This window comes from Lipotes vexillifer, unplaced genomic scaffold, assembly GCF_000442215.2.
Source record: "Lipotes vexillifer unplaced genomic scaffold, Lipotes_vexillifer_v1.1 scaffold1586, whole genome shotgun sequence".
NCBI lineage: Eukaryota > Metazoa > Chordata > Mammalia > Artiodactyla > Lipotidae > Lipotes > Lipotes vexillifer.
In genome coordinates this window covers 263284-288553 of record NW_006792103.1, presented here as the reverse complement: position 1 = coordinate 288553, position 25270 = coordinate 263284, and the positions used below count along the sequence as shown (strand labels likewise).

The 25270-nt window shown below is 36.5% G+C and overlaps 1 protein-coding gene across 1 annotated transcript; it reads right to left on the bottom strand.

Moving 5' to 3' along the window:
• Window positions 1-212: 212 nt before the first annotated feature.
• DCAF13 (DDB1 and CUL4 associated factor 13) lies at window positions 213-25012 on the bottom strand. Its single transcript, XM_007465314.1, has 11 exons — window positions 24722-25012; window positions 22794-22993; window positions 22111-22218; window positions 18572-18661; window positions 16836-16991; window positions 13058-13135; window positions 11095-11177; window positions 7972-8136; window positions 4175-4310; window positions 2565-2728; window positions 213-730 (listed from the first exon to the last, which is right to left on the bottom strand). Exons 1-11 carry the CDS (start codon window positions 24789-24791, stop codon window positions 643-645), a joined length of 1338 nt encoding a protein of 445 aa, XP_007465376.1. The 5' UTR covers window positions 24792-25012; the 3' UTR covers window positions 213-642.
• Window positions 25013-25270: the final 258 nt, after the last annotated feature.

Sequence of the window (25270 nt, the reverse complement as noted above, 5' to 3'; positions counted from 1 at the left end):
GGAGGGAGATGCAAGAGGGAAGAGATATGGGAACATATGTATAACTGATTCACTTTGTTATAAAGCAGAAACTAACACACCATTGTAAAGCAATTATAATCCAATAAGGATGTAAAAAAAAACAGTTATATAAATGTAGGCTGATATCTTTAATGTCTCAAAAAGCCAAATATAAATAAAGCACAGAAAATAAATTCAAATGAAAAAAGTTCTGACATAATGCTTCTATGTGTTTATGGAATCCTAGGAAGAATCACTGCAATAATTATCTAAAGTAATATTAAAAGGTAACGAAAGAGGTGTTTGGTCTTAAATGTAAATTCAAACGTAGAGTGTCTAAAGTAACAAATCAAAGCGAAAGTATATCTGCAATTTCTAACAGCAAAAAGTAAGTTAGTTTGTAAATACTGTATTCTTTAATGCAGTAAGAAAGAAGATCAGGAATAAAATGTTGGATAGTCTTATTGACCAGGTCACATTTAAAGATAATTTTTCAGGATAGCAAAAATGTGCAACGATTAAGCTCTACACATACAACTATAACATTCGTTGTTATACTAGAGCCAGTACTTTTATTTGCAGAGTTCACAAGTGAAAACATAACAAATACTTATACATCAGTATTGGTAGGAATACCAAAGATTATTTCACAACTGCCACTACGCGTTTCTTCTTCTCTGACACCCTCTGCACAGATCCAGGCTTGCTATGTTTGATACGATTCAGTTCCCTAGAAATAAAACAAAATACACAAAATATAAGCAAGTTTACAAGAAATCATCTTAACCAAAGAAAACTTCCTCAGAAAAATCACAAGGCATTTTCTTTCACTGGAAAACCATCTATTAAAAAAAAAAGTTTTCACAATGAGGTTAGGTAAAAAGCAGCTAGAAATCAAGTTTTGTTAACTTATTTATTAGCTTTTTCTCTTACTAACTATCGGCGTCCTTTACTAACTTTAAAAACCTGCTGCAGTTGTTAAAATATTTAAAAGTGACTCAAGCCCAACATCTACCCAAAGACAACAAAATAATCATTTGAATAGTCTAATTAAAAGAAAAAAAGAACTCTGTCTTAGAATTTCTATAATACTTCACATGAATTCAAAGACTGCATGGAGAAGAATATTCCACAGGGGAAATGGTGGTGATGGTGGAATGCTACGCTTTAGAGCCAAAATGTTAGATTCCAAATGCTATGATGAAGCATATTAGACAAATTTTTATCTAACAAATGTTCTTGGCAGTCTTTAAGCTGGAAAATACACAATACCTCTTAATTCCAGCTTCGTTGGAAATTATTTTTTACAAACATTCTCCATTTATAATAGTTTTTTAGCATGAGCAGAAGCATTTTCTTATTTTGATATAAGTCACTGACATTGTTTGCCCTTTAAACATATGCTCAAAGATAGGTAATGAAAATTCTCACCATGTGAGATGACCATTGCCTCCCCCTTTATCAGGAAAAGGAAAAAGGCCCAGAGAAGTATTCAAAAACACCTTTGACAACCCAATCAAAAAATGGCAGAAGATCTAACTAGACATTTCTCCAAAGAGGACATACAGATGGTTAAAAAGCACAAGAAAAGATGCTCAACATCACTAATTATTAGAGAAATGGAAATCAAAACTACAATGAGATACCTCCTCAGGACACGGTCAGAATGGCCATCATCAAAAAATCTACAAACAATGCATGCTGGAGAGGGTGTGGAGAAAAGGAAACCCTCCTACACTGTTGGTGGAAATGCAAACTGGTATGTCCACTATGGAGAACAATATGGAGGTTCCTTGAAAAAACTGAAAATAGAGCTACCATATGAACCAGCAATCCCACTCCTGGACATATACCCTGAGAAAACCATAATCCGAAAAGATATATGCACCCCAATGTTCACTGCAGCACTATTTACAATAGCCAGGACATGAAAACAACCTAAATGTCCAATGACAGAGGAATGGATAAAGATGTGGTACACATATACAACGGAATATTGCTCAGCCATAAAAGAACAAAATAATGGCATATGCAGCAACGTGGATGGACCTAGAGATTCTCATACTGAGTGAAGTAAGTCAGAGGAAGACAAATGTCATGATATTGCTTATATGTGGAATCTAAAAAAAGGCTACAAATGAACTTCTACAAATCAGAAATAGAGTTACAGATGTAAAAAATAAACTTATGGTTACCGGGGGGTATTGGGGGTAGGGATAAATTGGAAGACTGGGATTGACACATACACACTACTATATAAAACAAATAACTAATAAGGACCTACTGTATACTCAATACTCTGTAATGGCCTACATGGAAAAAGAAGCTAAAAAAGAGTGGATATATATATATATGTGTGTAACAGATTCACTTTGCTGTACACCTGAAACTAACACAACATTGTAAATCAATTATACCCCAATTAAAAACAAAAAAACACCTCTGATGCACAACAGCACATAAACTATTCCCTTGAAAGGCACGTTTTTGTTTGTTTTTGGTGAGACGCAAGGCGGGGAGTTAGAAAAGGGTACTGAGAGAGAGTCAAATGCTCCAAAACATACTTTCGTCGACGAGCTTCTTTCATGATGCGCTGTTCCTGAATCTGACTGTAGATAGATTTTGGTAGATGTCGGTGACGAGAAATACGTTTTATGTGAGGATGATGTTGAAATTTCTCCTTTAATCTCTGGTTATAGTCTGTGGCTGCTTTTTCTCGTGACGTAAGCTGAAAAAATGCATTTTGATATTTTAATGAATGGTGTGTTTGTTTTGCTTCAGTACAACAAAGTTAGGAGCAACGTTTCCCCAAAAAACTAAATTTTCATGATGTGCGACCAAAATTGCTAATGTAACTATACCCTTTACAAGGTTATGTTAGTGATACCAGGTTTGCGAGCACTGAATCTCCTTTTAGGCAGCATGCCTACAATGTAGATGGATGCCACCAAGTGAAAAAGAGCAGTGCCAAGGGAGCTGGGCTCTGTGGACCACTCTAGGCATAGTAAAAGCACTTAAATGAATCACTCAAAAAAATTTTTTTTCTGTAAAAATAACTTCTGGGGCTTCCCTGGTGGTGCAGTGGTTGAGAGTCCGCCTGCCGATGCAGGGGACCCGGGTTCGTGCCCTGGTCCGGGAAGATCCCACATGCCGTGGAGCGGCTGGGCCCGTGAGCCATGGCCGCTGAGCCTGCACATCCGGAGCCTGTGCTCCGCAACAGGAGAGGCCACGACAGTGAGAGGCCCGCGTACCGCAAAAAAAAAAAAAACTTCTGAAACAGAAAAGAAAGCGTCTGATGCCATAATAACTAGCCTTCGTCTAACAACTGTTAAGGATGATATGATTTAGAGGAACATTTAATGATGAACTGAAACCTAGGCATAGTGTAGTACTTAGTAATCATTAAACCTAAAATAAAACTATCTTTAATTACTACTTATCATATCTTGATTTTCCTTCCAGAGCTAAGTAGAAAATAACCCACACTTAACCTTTCCTTCTTAATATTTGTTTCAGTTATAAATACCCTGTATGAAAACATGAGACATTTAAAAAAACATTAAGAACAAACAAAAATTAACCATTACTCACAACCCAGAGGTATATAGCCAATGGTAATTTTGTTATATTTTCACTGAGTCTTTTTTAAAAGTCTGAAGCTGTGTATTTTTTTAAGTGTTTCACTGTCTCTTTGATATTAAAATACCTCACAGAGACTTGCAGCCTTTGACTTGCCTGATTACTATTCCTTTAACAGAAGAAATGGGCGTTCTACGTTCTAAGCCTCTAGTCCCTACATCTTCTCTCCCCACCTCAAGGAGAATACAAAAAAACAAGAAGGCTCAAATATGATCAAACATTTTAATTTAAAAAGCCTCTGGGGGAATTCCCTGGCGGTCCAGTGGTTAGGACTCAGTGCTTTCACTACCAAGGGCCCAGGTTCAATCCCTGGTTGGGGAACTAAGACCCCAGAAGCCATGCAAACAAACAAAAAACAAAGGCCTCTGAAGATGCCTTTGACATGAAAAAAGTAAACCTCAATACAACCCTGTTTTGTTGCTAGCCTTTTCTATCACAACTAACGCATTTCAAATAAATTCTCTTTATAATATAATGATATTCAATAAATCTAGAAACTAGCTTTATGACAATGAAAGAAAATGGGGTCTCTTACCACACCCAACTTTTCAGAAGCATTAGCTTTCCACAGACGAATGTTCATTTCATCAGATCCACACATAATGTACTTGCTGTCAGAAGTCCATTTTACACAGATAACATGTTGCATTCTCTTTGTGTGATAGACTTCCCTATAGAAGAGGAATTAAGTTACAACTCTTAGGATTTTGGTACAGATTTTCTTTAACCACTGCCTATCAAGTATCAGGATAACGTTTTTGAGTCCTAAAAGAGTATAAAAGAGAAATTAAAATTCATTTAAATGTATTTTTATGGGACCAATCTAAAAGGATTCTATTCTAAGTGTTGGGGAATTAAAAATTCCTGCCCTCAGAGATGTTATAATCCAATAAGAAAAATAAGTATAAACAAACTAAGCAAAACTAGATGCCCAGAAAAGATCACAAAATAACTGAGGGCATATAACACAAATAAAATATGTTGACGCTGGAGTAATTCTGTAACAATAAGGTCAACCACCACACTTTTTTGGGAGTTTCTTTTCATTGAAAAATAAATGCAATGGCACTCTAAGAGCACATCCTGATATGTTGATCCTAATGTCTGATTTCTGTTTTGGTCAAATTGTTTAAAAAGCTCAATTGGGCTTCCCTGGTGGTGCAGTGGTTGCGAGTCTGCCTGCCAATGCAGGGGACACAGGTTCGTGCCCCGGTCTGGGAGGATCCCACATGCCGCGGAGCGGCTGGGCCTGTGAGCCATGGCCGCTGAGCCTGCGCGTCGGAGCCTGTGCTCCAAAACGGGAGAGGCCACAGCAGTGAGAGGTCCGCGTACCACAAAAAAATAAATAAAAAGCTCAATTAATTGAAGTGAGAGCTGATGATTTACATATATGAAAAGAAATGGAGGGCTACAGAAGTGATGAGGTAAGGATCATTTAATAAATGGAGATGTCAAATATCATACCTATTGGAAGGCTGTGAAACATACTAAGTGAATTTACAGAAGATACTATATTAGGAAGTGTTAAGCAGAGCATTAAAAAGCAAGTAAAAGACAAGGTCAGAAAAAATAAAAGGATGAGAGTTCTAGCGAAATAAAGTTTCCATATCTGGATTAAGTGATTCAAAATGCAGACTACCTGAGAGAAAGGAAACTCGCTCAGCAAATTCTGCACAGTAAAAGAAAACCCGTATGTGATGATGAAATCAAATAGATTTCATATCTATAAAAACATCTCTGAAGTACACTCACAAAACTAGTCTATTATACTGCTTCTAACAGATACATTTTGAGCTCTTGAATGACCATGTAGCTAGACCATAAGAAATTTATTTCTAAAAGAGAGTATGGTTAGAAAAAACATCCTATTAAAAGGAAAAGTAGATGAGACACTGCTTTTTCTTCTCTCAATGCTCTGCTTTTACAAGACTCAATTCTTATAACCTCTACCTATTTAAGATGTCTTTTTTCCCAAAGCGACGTATTGAATTTAAATATTAGGAAATTCAATTAGGCTTTGGTAACCATTAAAAATAACCTAGTCATGTATTAGATCAGTTCATGTATTAGACCAGACAAATCCAATGGTTAGTCACTTAACCAACTTAGAATCCTCCTTAATGGTAAACTACATAGGGTTCTTAACTTCTAGATATGTTTATGCTTGTACTTAAAATAGATACATAGAGTTCATTATAAGTTATACTATTTGGGGATAAATACATTTAAAAACTTAAATTCTTTATATACGTAGTCAAGATAAATGAATTGTTCCGTGTGAATGCAATTGAATTTACTTGTTTGCTAAGTAAATACTGAATGAAATCCCAACAGAAGCTTACCTTCAAATATTCATTTAACTGTACTTTTTGAAAACCTACTCAAAATTTACTTTTAAAATACAATTTAACTACTTTAAGATCTTTCAAAGGAAAACATTTTAAAAATACATATTGGGCTTCCCTGATGGTGCAGTGGTTGAGAGTCTGCCCGCCGGTGCAGAGGACACGGGTTTGTGCCCCGGTCTGGGAAGATCCCACATGCCGCGGAGCGGCTGGGCCCGTGAGCCATGGCCACTGAGCCTGCGCATCCGGAGCCTGTGCTCCGCAACGGGAGAGGCCACAACAGTGAGAGGCCCGCGTACCACAAAAAAAATATATATATATATGTATCATTCAAAGGATTGCCTGTGTTATTTGATGTTTGTAATGATAGGAAACTAGAGCAGACCACAGAAACAAACCAGAAGCAGCTTTCAAGCAGACGAAGGTCAGAGGGAATACCATTTATAACTAAACCCAACAGGAAGTAACACATATTAAATTATGATTACAAAATCTCCAAATGACATCAGGAGACAATTCCCTGGAAACGGGGTATAAGAACTCCTCACTTCATACAGTTTTGGAATAATTTGAGCTTTTAACTAGACTTGCATTTAACTGCCCACACTGGCTGCAGAACAATTCAGCTGGAGCTCAGCTGCAGGGCTCTTGGGATCATAGGTGCCTAAACATTCCCATTTCTCATACTCTTCCTTTGTTCTTTATGTCTGTTTATGCATAATGTTAGAAAAGTATTGTCCTACTTACTACCTTTGGAGGTCCTGGTGCCAAAAAATGATGGAGGGCCACACTCTCTTGATTCTTAATATTTTCCAGAGAGGTGAGAAGAATGGAAACTCTCAACCTTGCCTTGGGCCTAACTGAACAGTTCCCAACAAACCACTCATGACAGTCTGGAGAATATCAAGTTAGTTGTAACAGCCATATAGGAACCAACCCCAGGAGATGATGGAATGAAGATCAAAGTCACCAGAACACCCACTCAGTATGCTTTTGATTCCAATTCAAGCACTTTTTTAATCATACACATGACGATGCTGACAATTATTTGCTAGCAATTCATGATTATACAAAAAGGGTTAGGAATTAATATGGTTTCCTCAAATTAGAGGGGAGAAAGATGCAACTATCACAAGTAAAAATACCAAAGAGTTAGACAAGCAGATTGGCTATGACCAAAAAAAGAGCTGTGTGACTCTAAAGAAGAGGCTCTGTGTGAGAGGCCCGCATACCGCAAAAAAAAATAATAATAAAAATAAAAAAGAAATAAGAAATAACAAATGTAAGGTATTATTGTTATTAACTGCTCTTAAACTGTATTAGGGAAAACCTTATCTAAGTTGTTCATTATCAAATTAAAAAAAAATTTTAAGTTTACTGTATTTTAGGACAGTGAAAATACTATGATAGTATCATGATGGACATATGTCATTATACATTTATTCAAACCCATAAAATATATAATATCAGGAGTGAACCCTAGGTAAACGATGGATTTGGGGTGATTATGATGTAGGCTCATCTTACATTCTGGTGAGGTAACAAAAGTACCACCCCATGAGGAATGCTGATAATGGGATAGGCTCTGCATGTGTAGGGGCTGGGAATATATGAAAAATCTCTCTACCTTCCTCTCAATTTTGTTGTAAACCTAAAACTCCTCTAAAACAATAAAGTCTTTATTTTAAAAAAAATTACTATAAAACACTTAAAACTCATTCTAAAATAAAAGGTTTTGCTCTAAGGCAAACACTAAGATTTCATATAAACAAATTATATAAAGATAATATCCTGTTCAATGAAGAAACTGCCCAGTAGGCTGATGTTTTACCCATAGATGATGCAGTGGAAGTTGGTACCCCAAGTCACAACACCTGGGTGTGAGCTCCATCATATACACACAACCAAATAACCTTTCAAAAAAGATAAATGATCAAGACAAGGAAAAAAATCAAACAAAAACAAATGTTTATCGGTAGTAACATACCTGCTTCTACTTTTGTCCACAGGAAAGATTCGAATAGATTTATCAAAACTAGCAGACACAAAGTCTTTCCCAGTAGGAGAGTAATCCACATCAAGCACCGCAGATACGTGATCCATATGTATCATTAAAGGAGTGTCCAGTGCACGCATATCAAAAGTATATAAGCTGTAAAAGAATTTTTAATTATTTGATACCAATTTCTATTAAAAAATGCCTATGTAGTACTAAGAGACACTAATGAAAATAAGACTGCTGGCTAAATAATGCACATCTAAATAAATAGCTCAATTCTTTACACAGCAGGTAAGGGATACGGAAAAATATCAAGTTTTTATTATTCCTTAAGATTACACTTACACACTTTCAACCTTATAAACATAAATCTCATTGTAGAAAATGTGCAAACTTCAAAAGAGTGTGAAGAGTACAAAACCTACCTTTAATTCCACCACCCAGAGAAAGTCAGTTAGCACAGTGTAATTATTTCTAATCTTTTCACTATACTATTTAACTATGCACCTTTTAATAAAATTAAGATAATACTGTATAAAGCTCTATATCCTGATATTTCATGTAGCATATTATGAACATTTACCCATTAAATAATGAGACTATTTTAATGTTTTCATAAGTAAATATGAGTTAAAATAATTATTTGTTTAAATAAATCTATTTATTAATAAAGTTTCCAACATTTTACTATAATTAATTCTTAAATGAAATTTTAATTTTTCATATTTAATTTTTAATTGAATGGGGCAGATTCAATTAGATCTGAATAGATTCCTACAAGTAGAAAAGACATGAGCATTTTTAAGTCTTTTGAGTTGACAAATCATTTCCAGTGAATTTGCACTAGTTTATACTCCATCAGTGATATATAAGAGTGAGCACAGCTTTTCAAAGGGTATATTAAAATTAGAAAACTATACTTTGCGCACAATTGGCAAAAACAATGACTTCATGATATTCGAGGTTTAAAAATTCTTAATCAACAGCTAAAAAAACAGTGCTTCAAATGAGCCAACATGGATGATGGAGAGTAGTAATATAGCATTACTGTGACCAAGTTCCCAACATCAAAATACTTCCAGATGTGAAGATTAAGTTTGAGGAGAAACAAGATATCCACATAATTTCAAAGTATCTCCCCAAAGACATGTATTAATTACAAAAGGAAAAAATAGTAACTTTATAGTGGAGAAAACTGGCAGACAGTACGTTAACTAAGTGATCAAGGTTAACATCACCAGTAATATAATAAGATACACTGACATTATGTACCCCTGATTTGACGCACCAAGAAGGGCATATCAATTTTGTGGTATTCTTGCTAAAGATGCATAATCTCAATGAAATAATGAGAAAACACCAGCTAAGCCCAAATTAAGGGCAGTCTACAATATAATTGACAAGAAAGTCCTTCTCAAAAGTACTAAGGTCATGAAAGAAAAGTGAAGACTGAGAAAGTCACAGAGTGAGCAGGCTAAGGAGACATGGCAATCAAATGCAATGTGGGATCCTGCACTGGATCCTAGAACAGTAAAAGAACATTAGTGGAAAGACTGGTGATGGGATAAAGTCTGTACTTTATAGTCGTGTACCAATCTTAATTTCTCGGTTTTGCTAACTGAACTGTGGGGATGTAAGACATTAACATTTGGGGAAACTGGCTGACTGGTACTATTTGTGTAACTTTTCAGTAAGCCTAAAATTATTTCAAAACAACAGAAAAAGACCTAACACTTCAAAAAGAATATTTTTAAATACGATTATTATGAAAAGTCACTGATGCTAATGATACAAATTTCCAAATACCATGAAATTCTCATCAAGAGACAAGTCACTGTTCTCTTTCATAATCTTCAAACATACCACAGGATTGTCAGCCAAGGTCATACTGATCTTTGAGGTTAAATTTCTGAGTTGACAACTGCTTTACAGTCCCTATCTAAGGCACTGGCTCTGAACCAGGTTTGTTTTAGAAAATTTTGTTTTTTAGTAAATTCTATTTTAATTTCTACATGAGAAAAAGGCTAAAAAGGGCTTCAATTAATGTGGTTTGGTATTGCTAGTTAACGAGAGTCCAACTGAGCTTCTTTTTAGTACAGGAAAGTCATAAGAGATGTTTTCATGTAATAAGTCCTATTTCTGAGCTAACTTATGCTTTCATAAATAAGAGTAGTAGAAAGAACAAAGAACTTAAATACAGATGATCTAAAGTACAATCTAATGACAAACTTCCACCTTCCCCAAAAAACATGTATTAAAAATCCATCATATGCATAGCACTACAATAAATGCTTGGATAAAAAAAGATGAATAAGACACTCTTTCCTCATCAGGAGATTAAACTCCCTACATCAATAGCCTCATCTGTAAAAAGGGAATAACATACATGTCCTATCCACCTTACAGGGATACTGCAAAGATAAAATAAGTTAGCTGATGACAAATGCTTCAACAAGTTTTAAAGCAGTATATAAGAAATCATAAAATTCCATATATGAAGTCACAGAATAATATATCTGCAAATATTAAGGTAAAGGTTGAAACTTTATTTTTCCTTCTGTCTCAAAGTAATAGTGGTAGCGGATAACATGACCACATGAGTGTCAACTACCTGAAGAGCTACACACTTTGTAGGCAGATATTTTTAGTTTCTTAAAACATGTATGATTCAGCCATTATTTATATGGTCTATGTCAGGGATCAGCTAATTTTTTCTGTAAAGGGCCAAATAATAAACATTTTTGGCTTTGTGGGTCATATGGTCTCTGTTGCAACTACTCAACTCAGGCATTATAGCACAAAAGCAGCCATATTCCATACAGAAATAAATGTGGCTATACTCCAATAAAACTTTACAGAAACAGGCAGCAGACAGGATTTGGTCCACAAATCACAGTTTATCATCCCTGGTCTGTATCATTTTGAAAACTGAAAATACTTTTTAAGAAGCACTTCTTTAATTTGGGAAATATTTTTTTTTTAGCAAAACAAACAGCAATTTTCTAGAGTATATGAAGGAATACTACCTAGGAAAACATATTTCATTAGTAAGACATACAACTGAGTTATTTCTGATAGAAATTAAGTAAGTTTTAAAGAGGGGAAACTTACTTGTAATCTTCGTTTGCTGCAGTGAAAATGAAAGCTTCCATAGGGTTCCAGCAAATTGTATTTGTTCTCATATCTAAGATGACCTAAGAAAAGAAGCATACGCTAACCCATTACTATGAAATTAAGTCCCTCTAAAATGGATAAATTCCCACTTCATTTCCCTTCCTTCTTTTCTCATTGATTTAAGCAAGTACTTTAGTAAACACCTATTATGTGCACAGTACTTGACTCAATGCAATAGGAAAAGAAAATCAATAATTGTTTACTGAACACACAGGCAGTGCTAAATACTGAAAAATATAAAAATGCGTAATAAATGGTCCCTTGACCTCAAAAAGCTTATAGTTTAGTCAGGAAAATGAGATACACATTAAGAAGAGTTAAAATATAAACAGTGAAGCAGCAAATAATTAAGTATCAAATCAGGGGCAAAATTAATGGTGAGCTTAGGGTTAAAGTGGAGAAGAAAGGTTTCAAAAGATAAGCATGATTTGAGCTGATCTGTGAAGGTCCAGAAATATTATCATGTTTCTCAAAAGGAACATTCTGGGCAGGATAATCTTTTGTTGTGTGTGACTGTCCACTGGAGGATATTTAGCCTCTCGGGAGCCGGCCCATTAAATGCGAGTAACAGTCTCTTAAATGTCCCTCCCACACTTCCAAAAATATACTTGGTGGGGTGGTACAACCCCTGAACGAGAACAGCTACATTACGGAGAGAAAAGAGAAAAGAAACATTGATAGTCTAGTAGGTAGAACAGAGAAATAATAGAAAATAGCATGTCTGCATCCATCAACGTGCCATACGTGTAACAAACCCTTACTGACTAAAGCAAATAAATAAATGGAATACAATTTGGGACCAGATTTTGGAGGCGCTTGAGAGCTACAGTTCTTTTCTTCAACCTAAAAATAATGAAGCACTATTATTAACAACCGAGAATGGAGGAGTGAAGGAGGTAGAAATTACTATTATTAAACTAGTACTTCATGTTAGCATTCTGCTAAATGCTTAAGTATCTTGTTTTATTCTTACCATTGGGCTGCAAGGTAGCTATTAATACCACCATTTCACAGGAGAAACACAGGTTAAGTTACCTGCTTAAAGTCTAACACCAAAGTTCATGCAGGATCTTCCCTCCATATCACATGAATGAGTGAAATGATTGGAGTGGTAGTATACTTTGGAAAGATTATCCTATTTATCTAGTTCAAACTTCAAGGAATATACTCTACTCCTAATATTTCTGAATTTATTACCTATTAGGAACAACAAAAATATTAAAAACATTTGTTACGTGTGGACATCGGACCTGTGGCACATGAACAAGGTCTAGCTCTTCTTGCTCTCTCTCAATTCTACCACCTGAAATCAACTTTATACCTTTTTACTTATAATGGCACTCCCCTCTTTACCAACAATATTTCTCTCCCTCTCTAGAATCACCTTAAGGTTGTATTAACTTTGATATCTAAATCCTGGAATGACTGCTTTAGAACTGTTGGGAAATCTGACACCTTGAACAGGATAGAGCTTGTCTAATTAAAACGTCAACCCCCTTGGCATGTAACTAAACAAATAAAGGTGGTTATGTGAATTAGTTATAAAACTTTCTGGAATAAAATACCATATGTGTCATATGATAATCACAGGGCCTGATGTAACAGGATGCAATACTTTTTTAAGAACTTCCAATTCAGTAAGTACAAACTAGATGCCTAAAATCTGCTGGCATTATGGAAGACACAAAGACTAGGATACAGTACCTCATGGAAATTTAAGGGTCTCTAACAAGCAACAGGAAATTGAGAGAATGCCATTATGATCATTTTGGGTTCTAAGGACACCTCTATTAAAGAGTTTTTAAATTCTGAAAAAACATTTGCTCCATATTTTCAGTCACTCCACTTACAGGGGGATGCATTAACAACTGTATAAAGCAGAAGACAAATTGAAACTCACCTTTTTCAGAGGAGTAGCTTGCCTCATATCATATAGTACTATATTCCTGTCAGAAGCACAACTTCCCAAGAGAAATGTCTAAAAATAAGTGTAACAATCATCAGTTAAAAGCTAGGCTTGGCTGCAAACCATGTCCATTCAGTGAACAAATGATTTAATTACCCTCAATGTTTATGTTTAAGATACAAAGTTATAACATTAAAGTCCATTTTCAGAGGGTACAATGAATCACTCATAATCTCAGCAACCTAAGCCAAGTATTTTCATTGTTAAATACTCACTTTAGATGCCTGTGATGATAATGTACAGATAATTCTGCATTCTATTTTAAAACAACATATTTTACTTATCCATTCTTCAACTTAGACCTGTTTCCTGTTCTTCAGTATTATAAATAACACTTCAAAAAACATTTGCATACATTTAGCTCTTCTTTTTCTAAGGGTAAGATTTTAGTAGTGGCGTTACTCAATCAAAAAGTATGAACAATTTTATGGCTTTTGATATTTAGCAGTAATTATTTTCCAAAGAGCTGTACCAATATACATTACAATGTGGAAATATATTAATTTTACTGCAACTGGGCAGCAATAGGTAGTGCCATTTAAAAATAATATCTGTATGGCAATATTTCCTATATATTGTCATCCTTTGGCATCTGTGGGGGACTGGTTTCAGGACCACCCACAGATACCAAAATCCACAGATGCACGAGTCCCTTGCCCTCTGTAACCACAGACACAGAACCCGTGGATATGGAGGGCCTACTATATAAATTACTGCTTTATTAGCAGTTAAACATTTCCTCATGTTTACTAACTCTCTGTATAAACTAGGTGTGTCCTTTGTCCAACTGTTCCAAGATGTTTAAAATATTTGTAAGTCAGTTATAAATGTGCTAAGTGCTTACATAATCCTTGGCGTAAGTGAAAATCAGCCATCTACCTACCAGTGGAGTCCCAAATCCCACCCTTTGTAGTACCATTCCTCCTCACCCATGGTTCCTGACACAACTCTTGGCTCCTGCCTCTATTATTCCTACTGCAAGCGTTAAGAGGAACTAGAAGAGTTATTTACTAAGCAGCTGTATGGCCTGCTAGCTCCTACTACATGGGTGTATATAGTTCAAATAAAACTCATAAAGCCAATGCTACCATCACGATCTCTTCTCAGTTCTTTCCAAAACCCTCCTTCTTAAACCACTTCTTCTCGGAGCCTTTCCCCTAGTTAGTGACTCCTCTCAACCTTTCTTAGTTTCTCACTATGTCACTCCAAAGTCTGACCAGGTTCTGTTTCTAAAGGTAAAGACTTTAATTTTAACAAAGCAAAAAATTCTACCTAGACGGAAAGCTGACTTTCATACTGTAAAATGTAGCGCTGCTCAGCATAAACTTTTGGCTTCATGAAAATTCTAGGCTTCAATATTTTAACAGAAAATTAATTATTAATGATTAGGAGACAAATACACTCCATTTGTTCATAGCAACATGCCCCTTCCATTAAGTTTAATACAGGGTAAGAGACATGCACACCATTTGCTTTTACCACTAAGTCAGTTCGTAGGTTAATAAAACACACATTCACACACAGCTGAACAAATAAGAGTTTTTATACAGGCAAATTTGAAAAACATGGTTGCTAGGTCATCACTAATAATTAATTATGATTTTAGAATTGGCCATCAGCTCTTCTGACACAGGTGTTCACCAAAACAGAGAAACAAAAGATCTCGTTTACCCTTTAGAGAACTAGGAATCAGTATCTGTCTGTTCCTCCTGTTTATTTTTTTAAATAGCAGTAACACCACCATCTTAAATTTGGGGAGCACCTTTTAAAAATATTCACATATATTATCACATTTTACGCTTACAACAAACCTATGACGCACAATGGAAGATATAATTAATCTCATTTTAAAAATAAACAAATACAAAGAAAAACTGTGACTTGCATAAGGTCAATACAAAGGCATGCTGGCAGGAAATACAGTTCCAGCCTAGGTCCACCACAAGTAAGACATAAAATGTTCCCACAAGTTGCGTTTGTAACCTGCTTCTGCCTAGTGTCACCTTGGGCTGGCTCTGCAAAGCTGGCTTGCCCCTTCATGCCATATCTCACTTCTACAACCAAGGGGAACACAGGGAAGGGAGACAGAGGATGGATGAGGAAGATATAGTAGGGACAGATACCCTGTACTAGCGAACAGCAAACATTTTCTGTAAAGGGCCAGAACGGAAGTATTTTAGGCTTTGTGGGCCATATGGTTTCTGCAATGCTTTCTTTACTTTGTAGTGCAAATGCCGTTACAAACAATAAATGAGCAAAAGGGCACGGCACGGCTGTGTTTCAGTAAAACTTTTTTTTTTTTAACAAAAACAGGCAGTGGGCTCATAGACCATAGCTTGGCAACCCCTGCTCTAGACCTGCAGCCTCTCCCAGAAGTGTATATGCAGGTGTGTGCTGGAGGCAGGAGGGCATCCTCTGACTGACTTCTCAGCAGCACCTCAAAGCCAAGTTCACATCACACTGCAGCACCTCAGTCTTAATACGCTGCTACTCTGACTTAACCTTTTTTCCTCCTTTTATCAGTTAGGGTCTCTAAGAGTGTAAAACCTGAAGATCAGGATTTTCTCTGATACCATCTAACAAGATAATCTCCTGATAATTTCTAAAATCAGCTTACACATGCAGTGATTTCCTTTTCTTTCTGCAGGAAAAGCCATCTCTACTGAGTCTTCTGGAAAATGAGTTCATCAATTGTTACGTATTCAGGAAAAGCTCAGGGAAAAGTCTGGAGTCCAGGGGATAGCTTTGCCTTCAGGGAAGCCTCCTTTCCCAAATTCAGACCTGAATAAACAATAAGTAGGAACTTCCCTGGAGGCGCAGTGGTTAAGACTCTGCCTGCCAATGCAGGGGACACGGGTTTGAGCCCTGGTCCGGGAAGATCCCACATGCCACGGAGCAACTAAGCCCGTGTGCCACAGCTACTGAGCCTGCATTCTAGAACCCGCGAGCCACAACTACTGAAGCCCGTGCACCTAGAGCCCGTGCTCCACAACAAGAGAAGCCACCACAATGAGAAGCCCACACACCGCAACGAAGAGTAGCCCCTGCTCGCCGCAACTAGAGAAAGCCCACACGCAGCGACAAAGACCCAATGCAGCCAAAAATAAAATAAATAAATAAATTTGTAAAAAAAAAGTAGGCTTATCTCTAACTCTTCCGTTAGATCTGGAAGAAATTCGGAATCACAGTTCAGACTTTTGAGCAAAGAAAAATATAACTAATTATCATGTAGTACAAAAATAACCATTCATATTATTTTGAAACACTGGTGCCCCTGCCACATACCAATAATTAAAGAAAACAATGCTCAACACTCCTTCTTCTGACCTCCAAGAGAGTTAAGAAAAATTAACATTTTCCTAAAGGTACAAAGATGTTAATCTGTGGAACATCGAGTGTTGAAGGCACAAATAAAACTGGAGTTTCACAGGACAGTGTGTGCTTAGATTCTACCCCGACGAGCACATGCACCCACCCACCTCTTAACAGTGCTGAACACTAGTATCTGGGACTATAACTGTAGGCAAACATGTCAAGACCTGACCAAAGGTATAAGAACTCAGATATAATCTGGAAAATGGACCAAATGCTAGAACACCATTAAAATTCAGAAAATTCCTGTATCATACATTCAAAAGTTTCCTAAACAGAGCTAAAATTACTAGATAATAAGAAAACAATAAGCAGAACATATTTCAAAAAGGAACATTACCTCAATTGGGTTAAATTTAACACTGCTTATACTGTCAAATCCCCAAGTCATTGAACATATAGGACTGGTTCTTTGTTCATCCCAAATGTCTACTTGCTGTCCACATGTGGCAAAAACAGCTTCTTTCCAGTGATGATCAATTCCTGTATATACTGTCTTTTAAAGCAAAGATGTTGTTATAGATGAGTCTTTTCATTAGTACTTCAAATCTACAGAATATTTTACATATATTTCTCTACACTTTCATTTGTTTAAGAAAATCCCAGTTCACAAAGAAGTTTCTTTGAAGCCCTCACTGAAAAGAGAAAACTCTACCATAAGAAATGATGTTTCTTATCACACATTCTGGGAACAAAGAAAAATGTTAACATGGGATGTATTTAATTAAGTTTGAATACATATCACTGAAGTAATTTTTAAGTCATCATTGGGTATTGAAGGATCTTGGAACCAACTAATGAAACACAAAGGTAATTTCTAAAAAACTTAATTCCACATTTAATATATGAAGTACTGATTCCCAGGACAGAAACACAGATACAGACAACTGCATTAAAATTTATGGGGAGAAATAAAATTGGCGAGCGTGGATGCTAAGACTGTTAAAAGCAATAAAATCTCATAAATTTGGTATTATTTACTTAAAAATATGCGACTCATCTATTCAGGACCAGCTTAAAGTCTCCCTTCGTAATGTATGGCAAAAAATGTCTGCAAAGCAAATTAAAGGGAACTATTTAGCCAATACTTTAAGCTTTTAAGAACTCTTATCAGCATCCGCAGATTTAGAATTATTTTCTATTCATCAAGGCAAGTCTTACAAACTTTTCCATAATAAGAATTAACCCCCAATACCACAGAGAAGGGGTAACACTAAATGTTTCAAAAATCTTTGGAACTCCTAGAGAAAAGACATTTTACAAGAACGAAGCCAATTTTGTTTTACGAATTACTAATTTTTTACCATCAGCAAATTATTTCCATTTCATACGAATATCCCACCTCCACGTCCCTTCAAGAACACTTAGATCGACCATTAGAACACAGGAAGGCCCTGATCATGGGCTGGACCCCTCATCTAAAGAAAGAACATTTAGAACTTCTTGAAACCTGAAAAGCAGAACCTAAATATATACTAAATATAATACTGAAATGACAAAAAGATTTTAAAGATGCGATATTTAAAGATTAATTCTAATTCCAGAATTTCACTTAGTATCAAAACATAAGCATTAAAAAACATGGGTAGGCCAAATTATCTGAATTATTAAGCTATAACTAAACCATATCATCTGATTTGCAGAATGTTAAGAAATGTAAGTAAGATTTATACAAAAACCACACTATTGCATTTATTCATTTCCTAAAGAATTCTTTCAAGTAAGAAATTCTGAGCTTTGTGAAAGATCCATGATGATATAAATCAGAAGCTGAAGCACTTTTTTCTGACCTTTACAGATTTCCTCCCATGTTCTTGCTATAGGAAATATTTCACTGCATCCTCTAGCTAAAAACAGAAACTGAACCCTACTGCAATGAACACCGAAGAACTGTTCAAATTCTTGAACTGCAAAGGACATTCACTGCATTAAATGTTGCTTAGAACAGGTCAATTATTGCAGCCTAAAGTCTCTGATTTCTTATTTATATCTTTTTTGAAATTAAAATTATGAAATAATTGTAGGTAAAAGAGAAGAATTCTAATAGCCCAAGTATGGGTCAATTTATTTTTGTACCTTTCCTAATATTGTATGCAATGGTTCCTCCTCTTCTCCATAGCTTGGTCCATCCATTTTCCACTGCTTCACAGTTTTGTCATCACCAACCTAGAAATATTTATGATCATGATGATAATGAACAAGTTATAAACTGTACACTTGCCAACACATACATCAAATTATAAACCTCTCAGTTTAAAAAATAACACATACCATATTCTTCCAGTACTGTATTTACTGATGCATTTATGTTCCACCTTGTTACAGTAAAGATTTGTGACAAACACATGAAGTACATAAAATTTAAAACAGCATGAGCAGAGCAAAAGAAGAGTAGCGTAGAAACAAAGTTAGGTCGTAAACATGGCAAAAACTGCATTATTGTAATAAAGATGACTTTTCAAATTGGAGAGAAAAATGAATTAGAATAAACAATCTGACATCTTATATAAAAATAAAATTCCAGGTAATTTTAAAGGTAAAAAATGCAACAAAACCCATAAAAAATACTAGAGAGAAGGCATTTTTAAATCTTGGCATGGGTAAAGACCTTCTCTGCAAGACACAAAACTCCAGAAACTATTAAGTCAGAGGTTGTCAAACTGTGAAGTGTAGACTTCTGAAGGACCCTGAGAATTTTTCAGGGGTCCAGGAGGTTGAGACTATTTTCATGTTAGTAAAGGCATTGCTTGTCTTTTCACTAAGCTGACAGTTGCACAGATGGTGAAAGAAATGGTGGGTAGAACTGTTGGCGCCTTAGCCCAAATGAAAGCAAGGCAAAAAACTATGGTAATTTAGACTTTGGTATGTGGCAGATATGTTCAAGATATTAGGTAAACATCGATTTTACTAATTTTTTTTGGAAATGTTTCCTCAGGCAAGGGAAACAAATGGGACTCCATCAAACTTAAAAACCTTTTGCACAGCAAAGAAAACTATCAACAAAATGAAAAGGCAAATGATATTTGCAAACGATATATCCAATAACAGGTTAATATCCAAAGTATACAAAGAACTCATACAACTCAGTATCAAAAAAACAACTCAAATAAAAAAGGGCAGAGGCTCTGCATAGACATTTTTTTAAAGAAGACAAACAGATGGCAAATTAGGTACAGGAAAAGATGCTCAACATTACTAACCATCAGGCAAATGCAAATCAAAACCACAATCAGATATCACCTTACACCTGTCAGAATGGTTATTATCAAAGCCAACAAATAACAAGTGTTGGTGAGGATGCAGAGAAAAGGAAAGCTTTGTGCACTGTTGGTGGGGATGGAAATTGGTGTAGCCACTATGGAAAACAGCATGGAGATTCCTCAAAAAATTAAAAATAGAACTACCGTATGACCCAGCAATTCAACTCCTAGGTATTTATTGGAAGATAACAAAAACACTAATCAGAAAAGATATAAGCACCCCTATGCTCAATGCAGCATTATTAACAATACAAGACAGGGAAGCAACCTAAGTGCCCATCAACAGATGAATGGATAAAGAAAATGTGTTATATATATACAATGGAATATAACTCAGCCATAAAAAAAGAATGAAATCTTGCAATTTGCAAGAACATCGATGGACCTAGAGGGTATAATGCTAAGTGAAATAAGACAGAGAAAGATAAACACTGTATGTTTTCACTTATATGTGAAATCTAAAAAACAAATGAACAAACATAACAAAATGGAAACAGAATTATCAATATAGAGAACAAAAAGGTGGATGCCAGAGGGGAGGGGGTGGGAGAATGAGAGAAATAGGTGAGAGAGATTAAGAAGTATGAACTTCCAGTTGCAAAATAAGTGTACAGTGTATATAGTCAATAACTATGGGTATCTATATATATGGTGACATCATAACTAGACTTACTGTGGTGATCATTTTGAAATGCATAGAAATATTGAATCACTATATTGTACACCAAGAACTAACATAGTGCTGTAGGTCAATTATACTTCAAAAACAAAAAAGCAAACTTAGAGAAAAAGAGATGAGATTTGTGGTTACCATAGGTGGAAGGGGAAACTGGATGAAGGCAGTGAAAGGTACAAACTTATTTATAAGATAAATATTAGAGATGTAATGTACAACATGATAAATATAATTAACATGGCTGTATGTTATATATGAAAGTTGTTGAGACTAAATCCTAAGAGTTCTCATCACAAGAAAAAAAATCTTTTTTCTATTTCTTTAATTTTGTATCTATATGAGATGATGGATGTTCACTCAACTTACTGTGATAATCATTTCATGATGCATGTAAGTCAAATCATTATTGCTGTACACCTTATACTTACACAGTACTATATGTCAATTATACCTCCATAAAACCATTTCTAAATGTTTCTAAACCTAACAATTACTTTCAACTGTTTTCACTCCCCAGGATTGACTATTATTGCTTATGCAGACTATTAAAACAGCCTCCAAACTGATCACTTACTGCTGTCAAAATCTCAAAGCTCAGCTTAGATTCTGTCATTCCCCTATTAAAAAGCTTTCAATGAACTTGAACAGGTATTTGTACATGATAGCATTATTCACAAAAGCCAAAAGCTGGAAATAACCCAAACATCCACTGATGGATGAATGGATAAACAAAATGTGGTATATACATATAATGGAATATTATTCAGCCTTAAAAAGGAAAGAAATTCTGATACATGCTACAACATGGATGAGCCTTAAGGACTTTATACTAAGTGAAATAAATGAGAAACACAAAGTCCAACAGTGATTACCGGGAGCTCGGGGGTGGGAGGTAGGTGTGGGAGATGTGGAGTTAGTATTTAATGGGTACAGAGTTTCAGTCTGGGAAGGTGATAGTGGTGATGGTGTACAATGATGTGAATGTACTTAATGCCACTGAAATGTATACTTAAAAATGGTTAGAATGGTAAATTTTATGTTATGTATATTTTATCATACACAAAAATCCAATGATATATTAATAACAGACAAAGGAGTACAAATTACTCATCTTGTTTTGTTTTCAAAGTGGCTTTTTTTTTTTTTTTTTTTTGGCTGCCTTGGGTCCTCGTTGCTGCACACAGGCTTCCTCTAGTTGTGGCGAGCGGGGGCTACTCTTGGCGCATGGGCTTCTCATTGCGGTGGCTTCTCCTGTTGCGGAGCACGGGTTCCAGAGCGCAGGCTCAGTAGCTGTGGCGCACGGGTTTAGTTGCTCCACAGCATGTGGGATCTTCCCAGACCAGGGATCAAACCTGTGTCCCCTACATTGGCAGACGGATTCTTAACCAGTGTGCCACCAGGGAAGTCCCTACTCATCTTGTTTTAATCCCACTTCTGAGTGTCCTATAGAATATTAGTTCAGTAATAATGTTAAGTAATTATGTATAAAAAGATTAAAAAGTATGGAAAAGGCTGGATTACATAAAGAAAACCAGGACTTTTCCAAGTTTTAGTAAGTTATTTTGCATTGTGAAACTCTGAAAGGGCCTTGGACCATGTAAATGAACTCAGAAAATATTCAATTACATCAGTCTTATACATGTTGAAAAGAGTTAATGATTTAACTGCATTATACTTACAGTAAAAAAGGAAGTCCCACAAAAGCGAGTACATATTCCTCGTACAAAACCTTCGTGTGCTTGTATCATACGAATACATTTTCGTTTAGTTAAGTTCCAAATTCTAACCTACGATAAAGCATACTAGGAAATTTCAGTGACTTATAAATTAAAAACGTTCAGGCACAGGAGTACATTCCAAGAAAAATAAATTCAACACTGAAAAGGCTGTAAATCACTCTACCAGACAGCTAAAGACAAAATCCTCTAGATTAAAATAATGCAATGTCTATGGATAAGAACATCAACAAACAGAAAACTGAACCTGTTAAATACTCTGTTGATTCTAGTTTAAAGTGTTTCAAAGCTTTCTCTCTTTGCCAGAGTGGGGAAATTAAGTGTTGAATTGTTAATAACATCCTCTGTGGGAAAAAACTCACAGTTAAATATCTGTACTGTAAACATGCCCTATTACTTACTGTCAAATAGCCTTAAGTTATACATTTTAAATATCTTAGGTTTAGATAAGAAACTACTGAAATTACCAATTCAAATAGAATTTACTCTTGAGAATTAAAAGAAAACAGAACATAGAAAAATAAAATCAAAACAGTTAAAACCCACAGTAACGCACAACTAAAGGAAGAACATTTGTAATATAACTATTTTTAGTTTAAAATATCAACGTTTAGAGTGACACTTGCCTCTCCATCACATGCCCCAGAAAGGACAGTAGCCAGACTCTTCGGATGTTTAGCCAAGCAACTGACTCCATCTCGGTGACCATCCAGGGAAGCAAGGAACGGTTTCGCAAAAACCCGTTCCAGTTTGGTGGCATTTAAAGCTCTTACATATTCTCGTGGGACCTCAAAAGGATGTAAGGTAGGATCATAGTTTCTTGGAACTGAAATAAGAATGATTCCTCTTAATAAAATAATTCACATTTAATATTTCCTTCCTCAGCTAATCATTCTATTTGTTACTCAAAAAACCTGTATCAGGGACACTGTCTCTGCCTAGCACTGTGGAGAATACAAAAGTTGAAGACCCTTTGTCCAAAACCTTTCTGAAATTACCAGAAAATCATGGAATTGTCTTCCTTATTTTATGTTTCACAGAGCTCCAATACTTCAATCTTTTCATTTTGTTATCTATTAACACTTCCATCCAGAAACTATAAAGAAATAGGAAGATGTTATAAGAAATAAGATCCTTAATAACAAGATCAGGTAACTAATAACTTCCTAACCTCAAGATTCTGTGACCAGCCAGTCATTCACTCATTCCTTCATTCAGACATTAATAATGCAACTCCTAGGTACCAGGTGATGTCTAAATACAGGGTATAGAACCAAATACGATTGTACCACTCTCTGCAAGCTCAGTCTGATGGGAAAGACTGATAGTCACAATAATAACGAGGCAATGTAATAAAAACTCTGATATTAGTATAAAAATATGTGACAGAAGCATAGAAGGAGAGTGCTTAAGTGTGTACAGGATGGGGGGAAATTTGCAGGGGATAAGTTTGGAAAGACTATTGTTCAGAGAAAGCTTCCCAGAGCTAGGAGAGAAACTGGGTAAGGGCTTGTGACACAGGATGCCTCAAAGAGAATGACTGAAATGCACTCAGACTGGCAAGAGTAAATGTAAGCTAGTTGTGGGAAAAGTAATCACTGGTGAAACTGAAGAGGAAGATGGGACCAAGTTCAAGGAATAGGGATGAGGTTAAGTCCAAATGACACAACCTAATTTACATTTTAGAAGCATTACTGTTTTGTTACTTAACCTGTAAACATTTTGTGAGCAGAGACCATATATTTACTTATCATTGCTCATTTTAAATATATATATATATATATAAAATCTCCACGACTCAATGATAGTGAAATATTGTTCCAGCCTCACCTTCTACGGCTTAACCCCTGACTCAAACTCCGAAGACATGGCCCTTTTCTTATGCCTTAAGTTTATTCCTGCCTTAAGGCATTGCACCTGTTATTCTCTTCGCTTAGAATAGTCTGTTCATACATGGATGGTCCCTTGTCATTTAGGTATCACGAGTTATAATTCATAAGCAGTCAGCATGTTAATGGGGGAACAAGACACCCAGTAACAGAAAAATAAAGCTCATTAATTTCATTTTAGCCATTCCCACATCAAACTTCTCCACAAGTTTTTAAGAGAGGACTGATGGCTTTACGGTTCACCTTTATCTCTTCCCACATCCAGAAGGACGTAACTTTAAGGAGTAAATTAGCCAAAAGTTAGAGCAACGGGAAAGGTTTAAAGGTCTTCTCAATTGTTAAATCCTTCAATCCACTAGTTTGGCTCACTCAAGTTCCACTTTTCTTCAACAGGAACCTGAGAACAATCAGGGAGCAGCAGCTGGAAAGGGGGAGGTGGAATCATTTCCCTATATAACTAACTTTCCCTCTTACCACTAGAGAGAGTTATTAGAAAAAGTACTTGAAGACAAGGGTTCTGCTACCCAGTACCAGAACGGCTTTATGCCCTGGCGAAAGGGAACAGGAAAAGAACGAGAGTGGAACACCAGGCTCCCCTCCAGCTTTATTCGGTGAAAGCCGAGGCCAGACCCAAGCCTGGCGGACTCCCGACTAACTTGTCTCACCTCTCTGTAAGTCCAGTTTGGTTTCGCGGACATAGCTGTCCGGGTTCCGACTCAGCATCTTCACCTTCATCTTGCTCCTAGCTCTTCCCGACTCCACGAGGCTCCCCCTTTCAGGTTGCTGTTGCCGCCGCCTCCTCCTCCACGAACACACCACTTCCGCTTCTTCTAGACTACTTTCTGTCACGTGACTTCCACGGAGCGGAAACCGGGCTTCGCTGGGCCCTGCGGTGCTCCGTAGTTTTGCGGACAAAGGTTGGCCGGGGGCGGTGTTTCAGTGGTGTTCTCCCATCCACGCCCTTCGGCCTAAGCCAGCCGCCGAGGTGGGCGAGGCGGGGCGGGGAGTTGGCGGAGGCGCCCCGCCCTCTTCTCACTCTCCTCCGGGTAGGCGTGGCGTGCGGCAGCGCACTTCTCCTGTACCCCTGGCTCCTGGGTCTCTAGGCTTCATCCCGCGCCCAGGCGTGTGACTCCACGCGCGGGTCCCGGAAGTGGACTCGTGCCCTGCGGTTTCTGCTCCAGCGTGGCGACCGTCGCCACGGTGGCGGCCACTGC